The 26,899-nt window shown below is 32.0% G+C and overlaps 1 protein-coding gene across 12 annotated transcripts in view; it reads left to right on the forward strand.

The window, feature by feature from the left end:
- The window catches only part of LOC143190643 (disks large 1 tumor suppressor protein), a 676,624-nt gene that overhangs the window by 359,438 nt on the left and 290,287 nt on the right, over window positions 1-26,899 (forward strand). For 7 of the 12 annotated variants that reach the window (XM_076395120.1, XM_076395122.1, XM_076395121.1 and 4 more), the window contains one exon: window positions 19,713-19,790. In XM_076395120.1, the coding sequence (XP_076251235.1) occupies window positions 19,713-19,790 (78 nt within the window). Of the gene's footprint in view, window positions 1-19,712; window positions 19,791-26,361; window positions 26,765-26,899 lie in introns of those variants that run through there. The other 5 variants (XM_076395128.1, XM_076395126.1, XM_076395124.1 and 2 more) reach the window with 4 other exon arrangements.

Raw genomic sequence — 26,899 nt, forward strand, 5'->3', positions numbered from 1 at the left:
AGCTGCACTTTGGATTTTTGCCTGGCCGAATGCGATGGTGCCAATTACACCAGTTGACAATCGGCCAGTGTAGACTATAAGAAGAAGAAATACCCTTCGCTGTTGTCGGTTTTATTTTTGGGCTTTGCGCGTTGTACAGTATGGCTGGTTGTCTAAGCCGCCACAAATCCATATGTTTTTTAGTTAGCCATAACCCTCAAAATATGCATGTATAGATTAGACAGCTGTCGGATCATTAGTTTGTGAATTATAACATTTTGAGTGAAACAACTTTTGTTATTGTGAAAAAAAAATTGATAAAAGGAATTTCGCGTGCTGATAAAATATTGCTTTTGAAGGGACAACATATAGTTGAAGCAAAAAATTGGCTTGATGCCGAGTTTTCGGACACTGCCCCAGGAATATCAACCATCATGGATTGGTATACTAAGTTTAGACATGGTGAAATGACCACCGGGCGGTGAACGCTGATACCCAAAAGAGGTTGTTACCGACGAAAACATTCTAAAAATCCACAAAATTATTTTGAATGACCGTAAATTCAAATTAAATGAAATAGCAGAGACTCTAATGATAGCAACTGAATGTGTACATCATATCATTACGAATATTTGGGTGTGAGAAAGCTCTGTACAAATTAGGTGCTGCGCGAGCTCACTTTTGACCAAAAACAATGATGAAGCGTAATAAACCCTAGTTTTTGCGTCGATATGTGATAATGTATGAAACATGGCTCCATTATTTCACTCCGAAGTCCAATCAACAGTCATCCGAATGGACTGCACACGATGAACCCGCTCCAAAGCGTAGGAAAACGCAACAGTCTCCTAGCAAGGTTATGGCATCTGTATTTTGGGATGCGCATGAAATAATATTCATCGACTACTTTGAGAAAGAAAGGGCGACTATTACACAGCATTATTGAACCGTTTGAAGGATGAAATCGCCGAAAAACGGCCGCATTTGAGGAAAAAGAAAGTGCTGCTTCACCAAGACCATGCACCGTGTCACAAATCAGTGAAATCGATAACAAAAATCTATCAATTCAGGGTATTCTCCAGATCTGGCCCCCAGCGACTATTTATTGTTCTCATATTTCAAAAGAATGTTCGCTATGAAGAAATTTTCGTCGAATGAAGAGGTGATCGCCAAAACTGAAGCCTATTTTGAAGCAAAGGACAAATCGTACTACAAAAATGTTATCGAAAAGTTGGAGGGTCGCTACAATCAGTGTATCACTCTTGAAAGGAATTATGTTGAATAAAAAAAAATAATTTCGCCAAAAATATGTGTTTTACTATGGTAGGCCGGGCACTTTTCAATTGACTTGTTATGTAACATCCATTCATTTAATACTAATTTCTTCTGTTTACTTCTATCGCGTAAACTCAAAATTTTCTACTAATACGATTTATCACAGATAACACAAGTTTCTTTCACGCACACGCATTTTTTCAGAGATGTGATTCCAAAACTACTTACAGATGAGCAAAAGTACTTTGCGGCGATAGATAACACTTTAATCAATATCATTCTCTTTTATAATATGTATCTTTTTCAACTCTCATTTGAAATAAAAATATTGATGGTCACAAAGAAATTACCCAAACTAAAGTTGCATTTCATTATATTACCAATATTAGGTCGAAGTTGTACTGAAACTAAAACAGCAGCCTCAAAAGACAGAAAGAATTATTCTTATGAAATAAACATATTGATGCTTTCGCCCAGGAGAACTAACAACAGGCGAATATTCATGGTTCTAAAGTCTTGATGTGCATATGGTGAGTTCTGCAAGGTCTGGTGTATTATGAGCTACCAAAAACCGTAATCTTGTACGTCAACTCCCGGCCACACGTTTCAAGAGTTTTGTAGAATATCTGTTGCATCTTTAATGGATTAATGAAAATAAAATAACGAATTCTTCTTATGAAATAAACATATTGATACTTATAAAGACAAAATTACATAGACTAGAACTTTAATTACTTTAATTACCCTCTAAAAATGTCCTGTATTTTTTTCTTGTATTTTCCTGTATTTTCATATATGAAATTACTTTTACTTTAATTAGTTTTTTTCCTAAAATTACTTGAAAAAAGGTATATTTCCATACGGGTGTAATATAACTAGTAGCGGCCACTTTCAGTAACAGGGGATTGAGTGTTCACCAGTAGTACTTTTATATTTTTTTTAGGAAATTCTGAACAGTTACGACCAAACGTAAAATTGTTTTCTGTTTTTATAAATAGTTCAATGCTGGTTATGTTACTAAATTGTATAGACACTGGATGTTCTATAAAATTAGTATGATATTTGATAACATGATGTGGTGAGTAGTTGGTTTACAATACGATATTTTTCTTTAATATTTGAATAGAACTGGATTATTTTATGTCTCCAAGAAGCCACTACTTCTTTAAATAAAATAGTTTTTAACTAAAATAAAGGTTTTTGTTTCAAACTCTAACATTTCAGAACTTATGTAAATAATTATTACACCTCTAAAACCTATTAACTGTTTCAGACATTCATTCATTATTTCTAAATAGAGATAAAAAACCAATACCTTTTATAGCTGAGATATTTTTATTTATGTCTGAAACAAAGGTCTATTAATGAAGCCCATTGCTCTAATCATAAAAAACACGACAAAAAAAAAACGACCACCACAAAAAAATCCTCTTTGAATAATTAGCTCCCATAGATCAAAGAGAGCATGATGTGCAGACCCAACATTAATTAACGTAAAGCTTTCTATAGCCGAACGATCTTTTTACTTATTTTTCGATTTAACCCGAATTTTATTTGATCATTGAATTATTTTTAAGCAATGGAAGTAATGTGGCATAAACAAATTGTACAATATTATTTTAACGTAATTATTCATACTCCTTTATTTATACCACCTTTATAAAATTTTCTTGATTATAACTAATAGCTTCTTTACCAAATGCATGACGCAATAAATTAGAAAGGAGAAAGTTTCAAAAGTGTACAATAGCTTTATTTATTACCTTTTGTATTACATCTAAAAATAAAATCGCACTTTTTACACATTTATTAAACATTTATTTTTAGCCAAAATACATGACTGCCAAATGTTGACATAACCCATGAAATTTGCTATGACGAAACCACAATTAGTGCGCATGAATGCATTGTCTTCATGTATCAAGTCCAATTGATAATCCAAGGCCTCACTCAACACTTTGCATCTTATGAATGTTCAGTCTCTGTGACTTAAAAACATTTATTTTTAGCCAAAATACATGACTGCTAAATGTTGGCATAACCCATGAAATTTGCTATGACGAAACCACAATTAGTGCGCATGAATGCATTGTCTTCATGTATCAAGTCCAATTGATAATCCAAGGCCTCACTCAACACTCTGCATCTTATGGATGTTCAATCCCTCTGACTGAAAAACATTTATTTTTAGCCAAAATACATGACTGCCAAATGTTGGCATAACCCATGAAATTTGCTATGACGAAACAACAATTAGTACGCATGAATGCTTTTTCTTCATATATCAAGTCCCATTAATAATCCAAGGCCGCACTCAACACTCGGAATCTTAGGAATGTTTAATATCTCTAACTCTTCGCCATGAACTCATGAGCTATTTATATAGTTTCGATGTAGTAAATTTGTAACTAGTAATCTTCGATAAACATTTCAAGTTTGATAAATAAAATTTTATTTAAAGTTCACAAATTTACAACATGTCTAATTATCTTTTTCCTAAATTATACATACACATTACACATTATCTGGCCTAAAAAACGGAGCTTACAAACTGGTTAGTTTTATTATGAATTGTTATTTTATGGAGAACTTAGGATGATTAGATTTGAGTTCGATTCCTAAAATGGTTTCTAAACTTTTTTCTATTTGGAGTGTTCTGTTATTCACACAAAAATGTTACTGCTTAGTGCGAATTTTTGACCAACAGCATCTTTGGTACGTATTTTTTCATCACGACAATAAAGGTAACATTCGTCATGAAAGTGATGACTTTCGATTTCTTTAGGTTCCAATCGAACGACATAGACATGAATGTCACGTAATTTCAATAGAACGACGCCGAATATCACACAGTTGATGCTAAAATAGTTTTTCTACATAAATTGGCTATCAATTTCTGAAGATGCCTTTCAAGCATAAACTTTAGGAAGGAGGCAGAACATAAATCCGATATCTTTTTCACGACACACATTTCATTTAATTATGTCGTACTTTTTAAATTATGTTGAATGAAAACATAAAATCTAGTGATTATCTTGACTATGGTCAGCTAGGACAGCAGATTCAGACCACATTACCTGTTCCAAATTGCATTCGTGTTGAATACCTTAATTTATAGTGGCTTTAAAAATGAGCTTAATTTAATAATTTATCCTTCAATGCTATGAAAAGGAAATACAAAGAGTAAAGCAAAATTCTCCAGTATGGTACACCCGTTTCATCAACAAACAGCAGAACACATTAGCAAGGTACTAACATCATCACGTTACACCGAAAAGTATTCGTAAACAGAAAGCTGGAAGAAATTCTGGAGTATACCATAATAGGGGTGTACAAAGTCTCCTAATGAGCGTCATAAGAGAAATTGATAGGTTAATGTGTTTAGGAATTAAACAACATCAACAAACCATTTACCAAAGCTATTTTGAAAGAAAATATCAATTTTGTTTGGTTTTGTAATTAGTAAATACAGTCGATATAAGACAAAGCTGCTGCCAAGTTTTTTAAAATGACTGGCATAAATGTCAGAGATCCAATTCAGAAGAATGAATTTATAACATTTGCGAAACGTTGACTAGTTTTTATTATTTAATGACCAATTTTTAATCCAACATCAAAATCAACCAATTTAATCCCAAACATCATACCTATATAATATACGCAATACCTGTATTAGCTTCATTTGTATCTGCAAATTTTTCCGAAGATAAAATATTTTAGATCTAAAAGCAATGTCACATTTTTAAACTTACATCAAATTAAGAGATTAATTTTATACAGGTGTGTACACGCTTTTGTAGTAATGAAAAATAATAAAAATTCATCGCATCGTTTTACTACACAGGAGAAAGAGAGAGAGTCAAATAATGAATTTCTTGTGTGCATGCACCATATGTTTCCTGCTACCCCATAATATAAGAATTTTAACAACAGCTAATTCATTTAAAATAGCACACGTAGTATGTATATATTACAAACCAAAACACTGTAATGCATTAGCACATTTACTCTAATAAAGGTACAAGAAGCTTTATGAATCGCTAACATCATATGCCGGTATAATTATTATTATTTTATAAAATATGATGCAAACATGTTTATACATCTAGAGAAATGTTAAAAAATAATCAAGCATAACACGAGGTAGAGTTTTTAGGCGCCTTTTTTTATGTAATGGTATCCCCCTGGAGGCCTAATCCACCTAATTAACAATTGTATGCCTGAGAAATGTATTTTACTCTCCGTCGAGAACGTATTTACCTTTTTAGGTTTAGTTCTTGTTTCCTTCGATGGTGTGTTTACTTGTCAAGTCACCTTGGTATCACTGTATATTTTATTTCTTCTGCTACTATCTGTTCACCATTCTTCGTAAAATTAATCAGTGAATTCTGTCTAATGCATTTACTATATCTACAAAACAGTTAGTATTCATTCTCTCCTCATACGTTCGAACGTAAGGCTCATGTTTAATTTTGAACAAGTACAATCATAGCTGTGCACACATATCTTTTACGCCCTAAAATACCATTTTCTACAGTTATATTCAATTAATTATGTGCATACATTTAGTTGTGTCCACTCTCATCACTCAATCTCAGGAATTTCCAGCATTACACAGCATTATCACATATCCTGAAAGTTTTCTTCAGTCACTTTCACTTTCCGACTCGCTGTCCAATTCAATCATTAAACTGTTAATTTCTAATCTGTCTAAAACATTTATTATAAAATATTTTAATAAATATAATGACCAACAAAACCTAATCGAATGCTATTGTAACTTTAACCTTTTTCCATCAGCTTTTGTTGTCTCTACACTTTTTTTGTTACTTACTTATCTTCCTTGGCCTTATTTTATGCCTTTAAAAATTGAAGTCTTTTTAAGGCAATGTCTGGAAGTTTCATTAAACCTCTCCGAGGGTTATCTTTACACCATTTAAACCTTATGCCCTGTAAGCATATATGAAAGGATGTCTTGCATCCCTCAAAAAGCCGCATGTCCATAACCCTTTTATGTATACTTTCCAGACAGACAATCTACTCTAAAATAATTTTATTAAATGATGCTTATATCGATAAAATAGTTTGTGTACTTAATGTTCTTATACATTTCGTATATTTCCTCTTTTAAACGTACCAAGATTTATTATTGAGTAACTTTATATAAATAGGCTACTACTCAGTTACACTATGTGGAACTGCAATCGAGAGTAGTTATATTTAAAACAAAACTTTTAAACAGCGAATACAATAAACGCCCGCTTATACTTCATTTTGTCACAGTGACCATATTCCATTTCAATAACTTTTGATTGGAGTCAACCACCTGACTATTGTTTGCTAAGAGTGAGCATTTCTTGTCTAATACTCTTGGCCTAATTGTCATAAATTATTGTTATAAATTAGACATTAGTCATCAACAGAATTCACAAGTGATACATGTATTCTGAATCTCTTTATGAAGTATGCAAAGAGCCAGTAGTAATTATGTGCTAAATAAAACTAATTCAAAGATAAAACAATAATCATCCATATATCAGTAATAACCAACAATTGATTCCAATTATCTTCGCTTCCGAAGGCTTGTAACAAGATCTTGGGGAAGCCATTCTAGGCTACAACTGAAATTTTCGTATAAAATAAAAACACATTACATCTTCCGATATCTTTAAAGTATGTGTTAATTAAGCGAGGCAACTTTATATACCAAATTTTATTAAGATAAACTTTTTATTCCTTGTTTTGAAAAATTCAAATGTTTCTTGAGTAAAATCACTATGACTTGTAAATAGTATGAAATTTGTGACTGATACCCTTTGAACGTTAGTACTAACGTTAGTACGTTAGTACATAACTATAGAGCAAAAGAACTAAACACAATCTCAGAGTCTCAGAAATTAACTGGTACTTCAATCAATATTCGAGTATTTTGAATGGTTTATTTAAATTTCAATTATAGACCTCCGTACAGAAAATATGTTCTGAAATCCCACAGTTTATTGGCTAATACAAAATTTATATTACACTTATTATCTGAATCAAATGTATTAAATAAAATTCAAAGAAAACATAAAAATTAAATATAAATGTACAAAAGATTAAATATATATTATATAAAATATATAAGAATATAATAAGATAATCCTAAAATGGATTGTGTCCTATTAATTTAAATATTTTATCCCGAAAATCAATCTGTATAGTATAACGAAAAAGTTTATTGTATATTTTTAAAGATATCTAACAAAACTACTGCTACAACAATAATAACATGGAAGAATTGAGGAATGAAATAAACGATATAACCTAAAGAGCTAATAATATTATAATATAATAAACTTGATGGAATTGCTAATTGGAGCATGATATAGCATGATAAAATATGTTTAGCCTCTATAAAATTAACATAAACTCGTTGGATTTCAGAATTAGTCATAATAGACATAGTTATTAACAAACATACTTATTTAAAAAAATTGATCCTCCTGACTCCTTGCATATTATAGCCATTGATGTGTATAAGTAAATGAACCCCTTGAAAAAGAATTAATCCTTTGCACCTAATTGATGCCACTTCAATTAACGTATTTTTGAAGGAAGAATACAATTGGACATTTTTCAAATCTTGAATGGTTTTGCCCTAAAAATGACCTCCAATGCAATTGTGATATTGTTCCATTTGAACATATTGTGGGTTTAAACTCTGGACAATATTTTTACCAACATCACTTATTTGTTGGTAACCACATGAAAAATAAACTAACCCTCTGTAGAAAATGAAACATGTTTATATAAATGTTTAAATAAATCTATATATTCCAAGTAAACAATGCTGGGTTACATACGCGCGCATGCTTTATTCGTAATTTGTATTCTCCTTTCCTGAGCTTCTGTATATCCCGATTAGAAATGCAGAAAAAAATCGATATATCGATATTTTCTTCAAAAAATATCAATATTTTTGGCCAATATATCGATATATAGATACTTTTTATCCGATATTTTTCGATATTTTTTCAGAACAAATTAATTATAATTTTTAAAAAACCTCTAAAATTGGTACTTTATTTTAAATATCTATAAAAAATTTCAATACTTCTTAAGAAATTTAGAAAAAAAATCATTTTATTTTTTCTCAAGTATATCGATATATTTTTTTGTCAAATATCGATGTTTCTTATACTTATTGCAAAAAACATATCGATATTTTTTTCCTCCGATATATCGATTTATCGATATTTTTTTTCTGAGACCAACACCCTTAATCCAGCAGAATAGAAAAAGCAACTACCATGTCATCAGGGTAGTAGGAACCGTGAAATAGTCCTCCAAGGTTACTGATAAAGTCAATATCTATTTAGCCTAAGACATCACATTAATCAGTTAGCAGGTATAGCATCTATGAGTGATATAGGAGACTTTGAAGGATGTGTTACCATTCAAATATCATTTCTCCCTACATGTGCACTATTGCTTCATAGTTCATCCCCATATTAAGTTGTGTCGTGGAATAATTCTACTTATCCAATGTAGACATACATTTCCGACGTGATATCATTCTGCACTTATATATTTCGCAAAATTAAATCACATAGTAATCATACATTAAGTGAAGATTCTAAAACAGTCTTATTAACAACCAAATATTTTTATAACGTTTTACAATGTTAAGTGGTTTAAATAATTAAAATTTAAATTTACCCAAAAACTAAACCAAGCCGAATTGCGGTCATACGAGAACTAAACCCCTTGAACGACCGCTGAGGTAAATTCGGCGAAAACATGTGAGGGCAGGAAACACCCTCGCCGAGAAAATGAATCCCTCATGGTTGAAATGGGGGCGGTATTATCTTTCACGAGCCATAAAGTATTTTGCGTTAAATTTGGCGACATTGGGTTACATTTCCATTTCGGCGGAATAAATCTTTTATAAGCTCCGGGTCCCGGCTATGGCACGGAAGAAAAACCATCAAGTGCAAAAACAAAACTCACCCCAAGAGACCCGGGCGAAAATTGATCCAATTGCGAGAGAGATTTGCATAATTTTATTTAAAAAATGGTTCACTTTTAATAAAAGTTGCATTTTATCGACTATTTACTGAAATCAAGTCAATTCTGGAGTTTAAAAAATTATACGGCGCTTCGAACTTATTTTATACTTTTTTTATAACATCTTACATTAAACATACTTAGTTTAATGTTAATTTCGATGTTAATTTATTAATATTGTTCTGTTATACTTGCATCAATACACAAGCAAAACTCCCTAACCCAAAAACTAAAATTAAATTAGATTACTTAAGTTAAAGTTACACACATTATATAAGTTCGTGAGGTTTGGTTCGCTTCAGTCTTCTGCTTTAATGCGCGTTATCAAACAGTTTTACTGCTTCCATGTAGTTGTTACTTCTTTTTCTTTAAGACGAAATTCTAAATAATTTCGTAGATCGTTGATTTCGAGCTCACCGTGCAGCTCTTCGTTAATTACGAACGATAAGTATTGGGAATTAATAGAAAACTTTCTTATTACAACGTTGGATTTGTAATAGATTTGATGTTCTAGTGCAACTCCATATTTGCAACCCATACATCCAAATAACATTGAAAATTTATTGATCTGTCTGATCTTAGGTTAAGTTTCTAATAATTCCGTCTAATAATTTTTTTGATTTTCAGTCTGATCTACCAGGCTTTTGGCTAAAGTTATATATCCTATTTTATATATAGTCAATTCAAAATAGCAGTGACACTGGATAACTGTCAAAACGTCGCAATGTTGCCGCATCAACTCTGAGTTTTAGTACATTTTGGCTGACATATAACAACATTTTAATATAAATAAAATAATTGAACAAATATTTTATTAAATATAATTTATTTTAACATCATAGTACATCAAATGCATTTATTATCTAAGGACTTAAAACTACAATTAATTTTACAGCCGCAATAATTTATAGGTTAGAGTTGTTTTTTTATATATACAATGAGCTTTTTTCCGCACTACCACCGCTAGGATTCTAGACGCGTTTTTGTATGTAGTGGTATCCCTCGAAGGCCTAATCCACATAATTAACAATTGTATATCTGAGTTATGTGTTTTACTTTCATTAGAGAGCATATTTTTATTTTACGCTTAGTTCTTGTTTCTTTCGATGCAATATATCCTTGTAAAGTCATTAAGATATTACTATATTTCTCTTTAGTTTGTCCTATTACTATCTGTATACATCTTTATTGATAAAACTACATTTAATCACTGCATTCTCCTTAATGCATTTACCATATCTGCAAAACAGTTAGTGCTATTTCTCTCCTCATACATGTTAACCAAACGTTCATGTATATTCTGAACAACACACAAGCTCATAAAGCTTTCACACTCTATAATACAATTCCCTACAACTAAAGTATATTAACTGTATACTGACATTTAGTGGTTTCCTCTTTCATCACCCTGTCTTGGTAATCGTCAGCATTGAATCGTAAACCAACATTCATAAGGTTTTATTCAATTACTCACACTAATTAAGTGAATAACTAAGCTGTTTATTTCCAGTCTATCAAAAACTTACTCAAGATTCTACCATTTGTCAATTTCTTCTTCAATGTGTCTGATTGAGCTCACACAAACCGAAGATGCTATTTTCAATAATGCCTCTTTCCATATATCCAGACAGTTCTGGTTTGATTATCCTCCTCGACCTGAATATCTATTGTAATAATTCTTTGCAATACCCCCTATCAACTCAATTGGATTAAAAATGCAGTTATAGGGAGGAACATGTAATACTCTGCGGTCAAAACATTCAGTAATCTGATCAACTATGTATATCTTCTCAGGCTTATTTCTAAAAAAGTAAATTACATAAAATGCAATTAAATATTTCATTTATATTTACCAAATAACAACATGAAGAACTATATCTACAATGAATAAATGTTATAACTAACAAAACCTAATAGATAGTTATTCCAACATTTACCTTTCTCCATTAGCTTTCGTTGTCTTTAAAATATCTATTATCATCTTGCCATGAGCAAACCGTTGTACCATTCTAAAATATTCAGGTCTCATTTAAATATATATACTGATATATTTCTTCCTTGATTTTGTTATATGTTTTTAAAAATTGTATTCTTTTAAAAGCAATCTCTGGAAGTTCCATTAAACCCCTTCGTGGGTTATCTTTACAAGACTTAAATATTATATTATCTAAGAATGTATGAACGGATGTCGTAAATCTCTCAAATAGCTGTATATCTTTTGGATTCTTATGGATACTTTCCAGACTAACAATTATCTCTGAAATAATTGTATTAAATTATGTTTTGAATGAAAAGAACTACTTGCTTTTATACGTTTCGTATATTTGATCTCTGAAACAACAAGCTGATATTGATTCGTCACCTGTTTCGCATAAACACGGTTTCTATTTGGCGAGTTTAAGGTTATATTGTTTTTTATTTTTTGAGATATGTTAGTGACTGTATCCGTACTAATATACAGTGCAGCTGCAAGGCCAAAAAAATATTTTCAATAAAAACCGCGGCGATTTCAAATTTATTGAAACAAAGAGTTAAAACAACGTTTGCCGGTTTATGACCCCTAATTATAATATTATGAAGAATTTTCAGACCTTTGGCAAACAGACAACTATTACAGACTCATTCCGTTACAAGTTCGAACTGCTCTAACTGTATTCTATCTCTTTTTAAATAAAAGAAAACGACAAGGATGGTATTATTTGACTGTAAAACGAATTTACAACTTTAGACAGATATATAATAACACTCGTGTCACTGCTATTTTAATTGACTATAAGTATGTAATTCTGCTGGAATAAGAAGAAATATTGTCATATTCTTACAATATGGGGACTGTAACAACACTGTGTGTACTACAAGAAACAATAAAACATTTAAAAGCCTCCCACAAGAAGCACTAGCAGTCCCAGTTCCCTGAAAGGATTAAAAATGTGTTTTTTCTATACGTCGGTCGAAAGTACGTACTTTCGTCCCTAATAACAGGGAAGAAAGTTAAACATTTACTCCCTCTCAGTACACCCGCGCCTTCTCTAACGGCGGGAGGAAAGAATTTCTTATGCGTATTCATACTCATAACTAGAGACTACTTATTCTGTCGCTATAACAAATTGTTTACCGCTGTCATCAACGTTGCTACCTCTAACCTTAAAAATAATCATCAATGTTGTTAATAACGTACTTTCGATGAAAAAAAAATCGTATACACCATACGGGCCAAAAGTCGGCATGATTCCTGAGGCAAAGCCGAGAAGGGCCGAAAATTCAACTTTCGGCCTTCGTTGAGTATTATACTATTGTAATCCACGTGAGTTTAACTAGTGAAGTTGACGGGGCTATAATTTTAAAAGTTTGTTCAACCAAATGATTATCGATTAAAAAATCTATCAAAGCAACACATCTCAATGGCAAAAGTTTATTCAGACAGTTGTGTTAGACTTCAACAAAATCGCTTTTGAAGTGAAATGCTGTAAATGCAACATTATAATATTAAAATATTTAATGGTATAAATAGAAAATTATTAAAATGCTTATATATTCCATAAATCTATTATGGATTCTTTACTTATCACTATTTTCTCCAGAATCATACAATTGCTGTTCCAAGGCCATATTTTCCTACTCCTCGTCCTTTCTTCTGGAAATTGTGGAGTTGTATCCATAGCCTAGTTAATAATGAAAAATACCATGTCAGCCAACCCAGTAGCATTTTACTCAGGAAATACTATTAATGGTGTTTCCAGTAAAAGCACAGTAAAAATGTCTTCAACCCTAGTAGGTCTATACTTGTACTATAAGGCTTATACTAGTAATAGACTGAGAACTTAAAGCATAGTGGTGTTGCTAGCAGCACCTATTTACCGTGCAGAAGCTTTTTATTAATTGAAAGTTTATAATATAAAATCGCTCAAATATTATAGCAAATCATGTTAGCAAATCCAACGTTCCTTCCAATGGCCGACCCGTAAAAAAATTAAATTGAAAAATGGCTATTCATCCATTTTTACATTAATGATACACTATTTTTTTCAAAAACCATTAAATTTTGCTACACTGTTATTTTACTATTTTTAATTCTTATAGTTCGATATAATTTTTCAATAAAATGTTGTAATATTAACTACTGCTTTGTATTCCATATTTTTGTTGCATGTGTTTGCATTATAGAAGGTATTTTGAATTTGCTTTATTCTTTAATTACACCAACACCTCACCTCTTTCGACAATCTTCTAAATACAACTAAATGTGGCTTTTTTATAAATATTTCAAAACCATTCAAATTGTCAGTATCAGTATCAGTAAAAAATTTTTATTGTTTTTTAAGAGGTCTTTTATGCTATTTCTTATTATATTTTATTTATTTTTTGAAATTTATGTAACACATTACATAACAAAAAACTGTTTTTTTCTGTAGAGAATGTAGTGCGATAAAGTTTGTTAAGGCTATAATTTTTTTACATTTTTTAAAATAATTAACGCCAAACTCTGAGTTTTATTTCGAATATAAATTTATAACTAATGGTTCGACTGAAAAGTCCCCGGTCTACCATAGTAAAACAAATTTTTTTGGCAAAATTAGTTTTTTTATTCAACATAATTCCCTTCAAGGGTGATACACTGATTATAGCGACCCTCCAACTTTTCGATACCATTTTTGTAGTACGATTTGTCCTTTGATTCAAAATAGGCCTCAGTTTCATCGATCACCTCTTAATTCGACAAAATTTCTTCCCAGCGAGCATTCTTTTATGGTCGTTGGGAAAAAATAGTGGTAGGAAATAGTCGCTGGGGGTCAGATCAGAAGAATACGGTGGATGAAGAAGCAATTCGAAGCCCAATTTATGGATTTTTGACACGATGCAATGCCTTGGTGAAGCAGCACTTTCTTTTTTTTCAAATGCGGCCGTTTTTCGCCGATTTCGTCCTTCGAATGGTCCAATAACGCTATAGTCGCTATTAATGGTCCTTCCTTTTTTCAAGATAGCCATTGGAAATTATTCCATGCGTATTCCAAAATAGAGACGCCACAACCTTGCCAGCCGACTGCTGCATTTTCCCACGTTTTATAGCGAGTTCATCGTGTGCAGTTCACTCGGATGACTGTCGATTGGACTTCGGAGTGAAATGATGGAGCCATGTTTCATCTGTTGTCACATATCGACGCAAAAACACGGGTTAATTACGCTTGATCATATTCAAACACTGCTCCGAATTATCAACTCGTCTTTGTTTTTGGTCAAAATTAAGCTCCCGCGGCACCCACTTTACACAAAGTTTTCTCATACCCAAATATTCGTGAATGATATGATGTACACCTTCACTTGTGATCTTTAGAATGTCTGCTATTTCATTCAGTTTTAATTTACGGTCATTGAAAATCATTTTGTGGATTTTATTAATGTTTTCGTCCATAACAACCTCTTTTGGGCGTCCACTGCGTGAAGGCGGTGAGTCTTCAGTGCTGATTCTACCACGTCTAAACTTAGCATACCAATCCTTGATAGTTGATTTCCCTGGGGCACTATCCGGAAACTTGGCATCAAGCCAAGTTTTTGCTTCAACTGTATTTTTTCCTTAAAACAGCAATATTTTATCAACATGCAAAATTCCTTTTTATCTATTTTTTTCACAATAACAAAAGTTCACACAAAATACCATAATTCACAAACTAATGATCCGACAGCTGTCAAATTTATACACGCATCACGCTATTTAATTCTAGTAGCGCCATCTGCGTGTCAGGCCGGGGATTTGACCTGTTATTCTACTGTTTTCTTCTAAATGCTGAATAATAAGCAACAAGTAATCAATTTTAAGTGTAAGCTGAACTTACACAATCTTAACTAATTCAAAACTTTTATATATGGTTATAAATTTACACACACAATAAAAATTTTTATTTTTCATAACAAGACTGAAATGCAGCTCTTTACATTGTAAAATACATAAGGAGTTTTCATATTTTAATATTTCCTTACATATAACTGTCTACAAGATTTATATGTTTATAAATATGGTCAACATTATTATTTTGGAAATAACATTTGAACTCTATTAAATTAAATATAACGTATGGGCATTTGATTTGTAATATGAATATTTGTTAGTTGTGGAGCTTATTTAAGAATTTAGGTTGATTCATTTAAAATAGTCGTTCAATAGTCATAGTAATATTTCGTTTTTGACACAAACAGTACTAAATAAATCAAAAAAAAAAGATAGCCTTTTCAATCGAAAATAAAAGGACAACAAATCAAATACACAAAACACGCGACCAAATTAAAACTTCGTTTTTAGTTTAGCTAACGTTTCGAAATCAATTTGATGGTGTGCTGTTTTTTATTCGGCATAAAACCGAATTCATTCGACATTTCGCCGTGTTAATTGATTGAAAAGCTGCCTCATACAATTAGCATAAATACAACATCGTTAGGGTAAACTAAAATATATTTTTATGACTGCGACAGAGCTTTTATTGTAACAACTAGCGAAATAATACACTTGTTTGGATAACGATTGTTTTTGTTTCAAAATAACGCGCCACGTTCCGCCAATTTCACAACATTTTTAACAACATTACTGAGTTTAAATTCGCGAAATTATATCATGAATAAATACATATTTTCTTATTCATACATACAACAATTTTTTGTTAATAACATACGAAGGTAGACTGTAATGCAAAACGCGAAAAAAATAGCTATTGAAAAATTAAACGAAAACACTTTACAATTATGATGGTGACTCTTAAAAAATCATTTTATAATGTTTCTTAAAGATGTATTAATTGTGCAGTTTATTTTCTGCGTTTTCAGGTAAAATGTTTTCTTGTATTTTGACATGATTGTTCTAAAATGTATTAATATATTTTTACTAGTCGTTGCCAACTAACTTTAACTCTAACAATTTGTCTCTACAGGGACTTAAAACTGGATACTAATCTAGGAAGACCCATTGTCCCTTACTAAGTTTCTAACATAATAAAATGAAATAAAAGTTAGCTAATTAGTACATTTCAGTGTTTTTACTATGCTACACAACATAACATGATTTGGTTCTGTTGAGGCTGCGCCCTAGTTTAGTGTTATCTAAGAGTTGCAGAGGTTTTAATTTCGCTTTTAACCGAGAGTGTAATCTTTCCTCATGCAGTCGCTTATTGCGAATCTCTTAATACTACTCTATGGCAGTTGGAATCCGAAGATCTCGATGTAAGTAATTGTTTCTTAGTATCTGACTACGACGACTTTCTTATACTTGAGTATTGCAGTTTTCTGTTTGCTTTTTCGCTATTGTCTTCACCCATCAGCATCGTGTTATCAGCAAAAGTAGACATAGTGACATATACATTTTATTGTATGTCACATACAGAGTAGGTAAATAACGGTACCTTGTGGTACACAATTTTGGTTTCATTTATTTTTTATTGTTTTTTATCACGCACGAAACTCACACCTTTTTCCGACCTGTAACTATCGTAAATATACCACTAGAACACGTCCTCAAACCTTGCGTCACATTCATACGCCATCTGTGACATTCTGAGGACTTTTTACAAACTTATAATCCGACGGTCAAAAGGGTTAATTCAGGATATTTGATATGTTTTTATCTTTAAATTCTATTTTTTATCTGGAGAAAATAGCATAAAGATATACTCCATTCCAAAAACTATGTAGTAGTTTATAAGTAACTAGGTGTAAAGCTGGATTTAATAAATAGTAACCTAAGACTATTTCCAGGAAGTAATGCTTAACACTAAAATACGAGAGAGCTTGAAACAATGGTCATGGGTTAAAATTATACCAGGCAATGGATGTTTGATTGTAATTATAATTTTCTATAACCTAGAACGTTATATCTGGTAAGGAGTAAGGTCTTACCGATCATGCCAGTACCCAGGCAGGGTAAGACTGAATTTCTTTAGGGATGGTTTCCACAATAGTGACTGGCCCATTCATTTTAAGCAATAGGCTGCTTCCAAATAAATGCTTAATTGGTAAACAGTACGATTTTAAAATAACAACAAAAAAACCGCCACACAAAAACTCAATAAAAACAATATAACTAATTAAACATTTCATTATCAAATGTCAAAAAAACCATCTAACCGGGTATTGAAAAGTCCTCGGCATGACATAGATGGCGCCGCTAGAATTAAACCCATATGTTTTTTAGTTAGCCATAACCCTCAAAAAATGCGTGTATAAATTTGACAGCTGTAGGATCATTAGCTTGTGAATTATAGCATTTTGAGTGAAGTAACTTTTGTTATTGTAAAAAAAATTGATAAAAAGGAATTTCGCGTGTCGATGAAATATTGCTTTTTGAAGGGAAAATATACAGTTGAAGCGAAAACTTGGCTTAATGCCGAGTTTCTGAACACTGCCCCAGGATAATCAACCATCAAGGATTGCTATGCTAATTTTAAACGTGGCGAAATGAGCACCGAAGACGGTGAACGCAGTGGACGCGCAAAATAGATTGTTACCGACGAAAACATTTGAAAAAATCCAGAAAATGATTTTAAATGACCGTAAATTGAAAATGAATGAGGTATCAGACACTCTAAAGATATCAACTAAACGTGTGCATCATATCGTTCACGAATATTTGGGTATGAGAAAGCTCTGTGCAAATTGGATGCCGCACGAGCTCACTTTTGACCAAAAACAACGACGAGTTGATGATTCGGAGCAGTGTTTGAAGATGATCAAGCGTAATAAACTCGAGTTTTTGCGTCTATATGTGACAATGGATAAAACATGGCTCCATGATTTCACTCCGAAGTCCAATCGAACGAACCGAGTGAAAGCGTGGGAAAACGAAGCAGTCATCTGGCAATCATAATTTTCATTACCTATCTTGAAAAAGGAAGGTTATTGGACCTTCTTCACCAAGACAATTCACAAGTGAGTGAAAACGATGGCAAAAATTCATGAATTGGCCTTCGAATTGCTTCCTCATCTACCATATTCTCCATATATGTCCCCCAGCGACTATTTCCTGTTCTCAGATCTCAAAAGAATGCTCGCTGGGAAGAAATTTTCGTATGAAAAGGTTATCGCCGAAACTGAGTCCTATTTTGAAGCAAAGGGCAAATCGTACTTCAAAAATGGTATCGAAAATTTGGAGGGTCGCTATAAACAATATATCACCCTTGAATGGAATTATGTTGAATAAAAAAACAAAATTTGCCAAAAAAATGTGTTTTACAATGGTAGGCCGGGGACTTTTCAATTCACGTGTTATTTTTTCAGGTCTGTATACTTATTCAATAGTACTAGGTCCATTCATGAAGTCCTAGAACTGGTAATATAGTATACTATTTGACTTAAAATATTTCCCGGTATATATTTCAAATTTTTATGTTCTTCATAGTTAATTTTTCGTTTTGCTTAATCATTTAACGTCAAATAGACAATATAGTACGAAATTCTATTCAAGATATAGTGAAGTCATTCGATTAAATGATTTTTTACCTATTTTTGTTAAATTTTGGCTCTCACATTATGGTAAGTATTTATTTGAAGATATAAAATAATAGGATACCTTTATTAAAAATAAATACAAAATTATTAAAAAGCCCAACAACTTATTGCTGGAAGTTGAAAACTGGGACAAAAAGAACCTATCTTAATGAGTTTCAAAATTATCCCCTGCAGTAAAATGAGGTGGTTCAATAGCATTATAGGCTACTGGAGCATCATTGTCGGTATAATTTGGGTTATTCCTAACCTTGTAAGGAAATAGCCACAGGGATATGAAAGATTCAATAATAAGATTTAATGGTTAAGAACTTGACATAATAGTTTAACAGGCCCAAGATGCAGATCCGCTCACTAGCTGATCAATTGTCCTAAGATTGAATTACTGGGGTATAGTGGCCTTAGAAATTGAATTTAAATAATTTAATTTTTAATAGTAAGAAAGGTCAGCAAATGTGTTTTAAGTTCACCTGATGTCCACTGACGCCTTTATGGAACAATTTAATCAATCAAACCATTTAATTTTTCCCCCAAAGAGAAATTTAATTTTTATTGGTTTAAATATTATTAGCACCTTTCAACATTTCATCAGAAAATTAGGAACTTATTCAACAAATTGATTAATTGATAACATGTCTAACATAGAAATTAAAGCTATCCAAAAAATAACAAAAAATACTATATATTATTGTGTAATAAACTTTGTTGTATAATATAATAATAGTTAACATGTGTCATCTATAAAATTTTAAAATTACAGAGAGAAATCTTCTCTTACAGTCTTTGAGGTAATTAATAAACACAATACAATTTTCATTACTTTCTCTACAAATGTATATTCTTTCACAGCAGTTCTTTAACATATATTTCCAATAAACTATGTAAATATATACCCATTTCAAAACTTATTGATTCCTTCTTTTCAGACCGGTAGCGCCATCATTACCACAATCGGCGGTCTCGAGCGACACTCAGCCAGCAGAGAAAATGTTTCCTATATCCAAGTAAGTTTAAAAATCTTGTATTGATTTTCCGTTAACTTTACTAAGCGAATTCTGTAACATAATATGCATCTAAGACGGCCAGGGCGTGCCGAGTAGATGCTCGCTTAAGAAATAGGAAACTGTAAGTGGGCGCAAAGACTTGTTCGCCTTATGGACCAGAGATGGCGCGCCGAGTTGATATTGTATTGTAGGTTGCTGGAAATTTCTTTCAATACTTTAATTACAACAATAATGATAACAAAATCTAGTGCAAATTCTATCTAATAATAACACACCATTGTTTAATAAAAAAATAACTAAACAAATCCGATTAGTAATTTATTCTTAGTTATTGTTTATGAACTTATAAATATAAATAGCTTATACATTTTTAATTCCGCTTTACGATGAATACTTCCGTTTTTCATGAAATGAGATATTGCAAGATTATATAAAAAGCAAACATAAACAAGTGCTATAAAATATTTATAGATTTATAAACAAGTTCTTTAACTTGGTTTGGTTTATTGGTTTATTTTTTAAGCAATAAAGCTAATAAATAATAGTTATATAACTTAATTGAGTTAGGATAAAAGTAGCATTCATAATTTTCAAAAATTTCTAGCTATAAATCAATTTTTGTCTTAATAACAGTAAACAGTTTATTGAAACAAATTAGAATAGCTGAAAATCAAATGTAGTCGTATAAGCACCTTTTCTGTACATTCTTGCAATCAATCCATATAACATGTATATATAATATAGACATAAGAAATACTTATTGCCTATAGGGCAGATTGTGGAATCACAAAGAGTAAAAAAAAATGATATAATCATAAACGAGCAAAGAGTGATATTGCTTAAATTCTTATGACTGAACGTATAACCTGAACGAATTCAGAATATTTATTAACAGAACAACTTATTAAGTTGGAAAAATATCAGAAATATTAACACACACTTTTAATCATACCCGAGATGGGTTTACATCAAGCTAATACTGAGTTTGGGAATAAGAACGGTCGGATGGTGCCAGTTAACCTGTTTACTTGAATTTTGAATTTCCGGAAAATCACGGAAAATCTGCGTCAAAATGCATTCGGTAGGAACCCAATTTTCACAGCAAAATAATTTTTAGCGACATAGTAGATTTAATTTTTCATGATGGATGTTTTTGGATGATGCATTTAATAGCATAATTGTCATATATGGAAGAACGCTAACTCATACGAAAATTATAGAACGAAGGTAACTATATACTATAAACCATATTTATAACTATATTTGCTGTAGTTCAAGTTGAACGATATTACCTTAGATGCCACGTAATGACGATACTACGTGACACAGTTAGTGACACTATGGACATTCTGCATGAATGATTTTACAATATCGTTCTCCGTTTCTAATAGTCAATATAACTAAAGACATGACTCAAACTCATCTGATCCACATGGTCTTTCAAATAAAAATAATTTTTCAAATGCTTCAAACCATCGACTTACACTTGTTGAAAAAACTGTAATTGCCGATACAATTAATCATTTGAAAGAGCTCTTGGCCTAGATTTCTTCCTTAATGTTAGCGAAACATGGATTCGTCGTGATGTATCATGACGAATATCATACACAAGAATAAGAGTGGAATTTATATAAACACGTTTTCCGCAGAATTTAAGTGTAATCCTAAACTTCGGAGAAATTGTGATAAAATTCTTTAACAATTTCTGAAATTCTGAATCTTGGCTGCACAAAAGATCAGTAAGTGATATACATAGTAATTTGTAATGACCGTACTTTATTTGAAAAAACAACTTTTCTTCATTTAGGTTCAAATCCAAAAGTATTTTCTCGTACATTTTATAATCGATTGTTTCTATTATGGGAGAAACTGGGTGGCTTTCATTTTTCTTTTAGTATTTAGGCCTTCTCTTCCTGTACTTGTCCTAACATATTTTTCATTCAACAGCTTATATATTACATGCGGAGCTATACCTTTTCGATATACTATATACTATATTTTTCATGTTACCCTCTAAACCTCGCTCATCTTCTCGCACTGTTGTACTTTTCCAGAAATTGCCCATTGAGGTAACAAAGGGTGGGGCAAAAGTCCCTCTACTATTTTGATTGCCCGCGATCTTAGTTATGTGACATTTAGATCAGTTTCGCTTTAACCATTATATTGTGTAGACGTCCAAATTTTGTTATGGAAAAATCTGCACCACAAAAACGAGCAGAAATAGTTACAATATTTATTGAAAATAGTCGTTCCATTTTTGCTACTCAGCGAAAATTGCGTAAAAAAATGCTAATCGTAAAGTGCCTCATAATATCTTGTGGTTATCGTTTACATGCGATTTTCTACAGTAGGGTAGGACAACAGACAGGCCTCGTTGTGGAAAACAACTGACGTCTCGTAACGCTGAAAATATGGCTCTGGTGTGCGTTAATGTTGCAAAGTCTCCAGAAACATCAATTCCCAGACGTGGTTCCCAGTTACACATTTCTGCACGCACGAAAACGAAAACTGGTTTGAAAATGTTTCCGTACAAAATTCATTTAGTTCAAAAATTGCTACCGAGAGATCCTGATCAAAGAGTTGAGTACAGAAATGCAATTCTAAGGCTTCTTATATAAATTGAATATTTTTCGTCTAAACTGATAATGAGCGATGAAGCCTATTTTCTTCTCAGTATCCACGTCAATAAACAGATCAGTTGGCTTTGGGGAACACAGAATCCTCAATTAATTCATGAAACTTCATTGTATCCACTAAAACAATAGCATGGTGTGGTATTCATACTGTTAACATCATTGGTCCCTATTTTTTTAGAATTATCAAGATGTTGCAGTTACTGTTACTGCTGAACGGTACCAAGAGATGATTCGAAATTTTCTGGTATCTGAAATGGAAGAGCAAGGACTAGAGAACATATAGATTCCACAAAATAGGGCCACCTCACACACATCTTATTTAACAATTTACTTATTTTTCCACGAAGACTAATTTAGTGAAGTGGCGATTTAGCATGGCCAGCCAGATCTTCGGATTTAACAACACCGGACTTTTCTTATGTTGTTTTTTTAAATCAAAAGTTTCTGTGAATAAGCCGCAAACGATTCAACACCTTAGAGACAATATTCGTCCCGAAATTGAAAAATTCGACCGCAGATGTCGCAGGATCGAATCGCCGTCACCATTTAGCCGATATAATTTTCGGTATAATAATAAATAATATCAATCATATCGAAGAAAAAAAATGTAAACACCAAATAAACTTTTTATGAAAACCAAATTTCTTATCTTTTCTTTGAGCAAAGTTATAATCAATCAAAATAGTGGCGGGACTTTTGCCCTACGTTCTATTTCAAATATTGATGCAACATATTCTTATCTGTTAGTTGAAGAAACAATTGAATCATTGAATGTTTGAGTGTGTCATTAGAAGCATTAATATATTAAAACAAACGAACAGCTTTACAAATCGCCAAATCATACGTCAAACTTTAAAATATAATAATTGGATAAAAATTCGGTCTTGCAACGTAAGATGCACGTTGATCTCGATGACTAGGGAGAAAAAGATAGATTGCATACCTGTTAGATAAAGTGAGCGCCATTCGTTAACTGATATGTCCAAGATGTGTCACTTTTTGTAATGGAATAGGGACTTTTTCTACCAGTAAATTGTTTTCAATAAAGAAAGGTTTACGGTGAAAAATTATCGCATGAAGTTTTTGTGGATTTGTTGCTCTCAAAATTTGAGCCATTTGGCTATTAGATTTAGCTGTTCTTAGAGTTTGAGATGTATGTATTGGGATGATTGAAAGCATAGAAAGAAGGTAGCGTCATCGGCTTAAAACACCGATTTTACTATGTCAACTTTCGGGATATCACTGATGTAGATATTTAAGATGAATCCTCTAATCCAACGAGAATCAAGACCTACCCTGAATGACCGGTTTTTAAACTATGAATGTATCACGTCTACAAGATCATTGAGTATACGAAACTTTAATACCTTAAAATTTAAAGCATGATGCCACTGTTAGTCAAAAGTCTGATAAAGTCGACGACAGCCCCTATGAGAATCTTGTCATGAAAATTACAGCTTACTTCACCTTCTAACCTTGCAGCTTAATCCAGTGAGACACATTAAAAATGTACTTTTTCACAGCATTCCTAAAACACTAACATTCCTAACATATAATCCTTAGAAATAATCAAATAATAATCGCGTACAGAAAAGTCTGATGAATACTGTGGAATATTCCTTCCTCTGGACAATACAAGACGAGAGCAGATACATGTTTTTGCAGATTAGTCTACAAAGAGTAATAAGGCTTAGTACTAGGGTGCACACATAAGCTTGGGAGACATTTTGTAACTGAAATTTTATTCAGATAAATTGGTACTATGTATTGTATTTATATTGTGTATCGTTAGCTTCGACTTTTCTTCATCTTTCGGGCAACTTACGGATTCCAAATTAAAAAACTCTTCGTCTGTTATTTTCCTTAAGTCAGTATTACTATTTACTTCAAAAACAATAAATATGTCATGAGTAACGATTTGAAATAGTTCACTCATTAGCATTGTTTTTTAAAAACTTAATTTATTTATTGCAAGCTATCCCTTAAATGCAGCCTTTCTCGATGTAATTCTTGGGATCCTCTCCACCAGTGTTCTATGGTATGGAGCATTGTCCAAAACAATGACCATTTGTCATCACCACTGTACCTCAAAATTGTTAAAGAGCTGATTTTCAAACCTCAGCAAAAATCATGTTATATTTCTTCATGATGGCCATACTTGGATTTAGGAAAACACTCTGCGCCAGGAATAAAATCATTCGTGCTTCCATCACGCAAAAGCAAAACTCTTTCGTTCAACTTTTGTTATTTCTGCATTCCTTTTATTATCATGTTGCCATGAGTGACCTAATGACCCATTCTGAAATATCATACCTAAATATACAAATTGAAATAAGTCTTCTTTAATTTTATTATATGTTTTTAAAAATGGTATTCTTTTAAAAGCATATCTGGAAGCCCTAATGGATCTCATAGGTTATTTTTACCTAATTTAAATCCTATTTTACACAAGAGTGTATAAAGGGATGTTCTACATCCTTCAATGATCTGTATATCTATGAGATTTTTATGAATTCTTTCCAGATTAACAATATTAACAATTTCCTCTAAAGTAATTGTATTAAATTATAATTATATTGAAAAAACTACTAATTTTTTTCATTCATTTCATATATTTGCTTCCGAATAGAGTCAACATTAAGGTAATCTTGATGATGTTGTTTTTCATTTTTTGAGATATTTTAGTGACTATGTCCATACTAGAAATAGTTTTTCTAAATAAATATTTATCATTTTGGAAAGAAGGGGGCCTTCGTTATCTCGTTCATGTTCGAAGTAACTGATTTGAGATACAATTTGTTTTTGATTCCGACTACTTAATGGATTCAGCATTTTCAACTATAGTAATTATAAGTAGCAATTTAAAATTTATAAGACAAACAAAGCACTAACAAGCAAATCAACGTTTCTGATCAAGAATTCTGCAGTCATTTAACAGCCGGACGACTTTTGTAGACCCACCCTCCCATTACACGTTTGAATTTTGTAACTAGAGTAAAATGAGAAGGAATATTGTCTAATCTTAAACGAACTTACAAATTGCAATGGGCAAAGCATTAAACATCTTGAAGACGTCAATTCACTTTTATTTTGCATATACATACATATATAAATATATATATATATATATATATATATATATATATATATATATATATATATTTCCAGATTAACAATATTCCAATATTTCCAGATTAACAATATTAACAATTTCCTCTAAAGTAATTGTATTAAATTATAATTATATTGAAAAAACTACTAATTTTTTTCATTCATTTCATATATTTGCTTCCGAATAGAGTCAACATTAAGGTAATCTTGATGATGATTATATTATTTTTCATTTTTTGAGATATTTTAGTGACTATGTCCATACTAGAAATAGTTTTTCTAAATAAATATTTAACAGTATCAATCATTTTGGAAAGAAGGGGGCCTTCGTTATCTCGTTCATGTTCGAAGTAACTGATTTGAGATACAATTTGTTTTTGATTCCGACTACTTAATGGATTCAGCATTTTCAACTATAGTAATTATAAGTAGCAATTTAAAATTTATAAGACAAACAAAGCACTAACAAGCAAATCAACGTTTCTGATCAAGAATTCTGCAGTCATTTAACAGCCGGACGACTTTTGTAGACCCACCCTCCCATTACACGTTTGAATTTTGTAACTAGAGTAAAATGAGAAGGAATATTGTCTAATCTTAAACGAACTTACAAATTGCAATGGGCAAAGCATTAAACATCTTGAAGACGTCAATTCACTTTTATTTTGCATATACATACATGTATAAATAAATATATATATATATATATACTACGTTCTTCTTTACATTGATCAGTTACACTATCTATGGATCTTTTTTCGGTCGACCCCTCGTAAAGCCAACCGACTTCGAGCGAGCGCTTTCCCACCTGGACGCGGCAATTCAGTGCTGAAATTGCGTCGAGACTCCTCCGTGTTCGGCGACGCCGAGCGTCGAACAAACGCCGGCCATTATACCGTGCGTCCGGTCCGGTAAAGCAGCGACCTCTGCCGCTTATCGATCCGAAACCCGGAAGTTCCGGGTTCGTTGTGCGTGTCGCATCCTACCGTGTTTTTTCCTGCCGTTCTACGTCTCCATCCAATCCGCGTTCACTTTCTACAGTGCGTGGAGTGAGGGGCAAGGGGTAGATAAAAGGCGGCGGAAGTTGGAGTAAACTCGGTCAAAGTTTTGTTTTGGTCGAGGCGAGACACCAGCGCAACCAAGAATTTGTTGTCCGAGGAAGTGGAAAGGATATTTGTGGGGATAAAATAAATCGTTAAGTTTGGGTGATTTCAACACACCTTTTATGTATAAAAAGCTTTTCTTCTAAATATTTTAGGATATCTACGTTTAGTCAGCTTTGAACAAAATCTCCAAATATTAACAGTTTAATTGAAAAGTCCCCGGCCTACCATACTAAAACACATTTTTTTTCCAAAATTA

The sequence above is a fragment of the Rhynchophorus ferrugineus genome, unplaced genomic scaffold, assembly GCF_030347505.1.
Source record: "Rhynchophorus ferrugineus isolate W39M unplaced genomic scaffold, kcgeb_rfMv2 rfM2, whole genome shotgun sequence".
Classification (NCBI taxonomy): Eukaryota; Metazoa; Arthropoda; class Insecta; order Coleoptera; family Curculionidae; genus Rhynchophorus; species Rhynchophorus ferrugineus.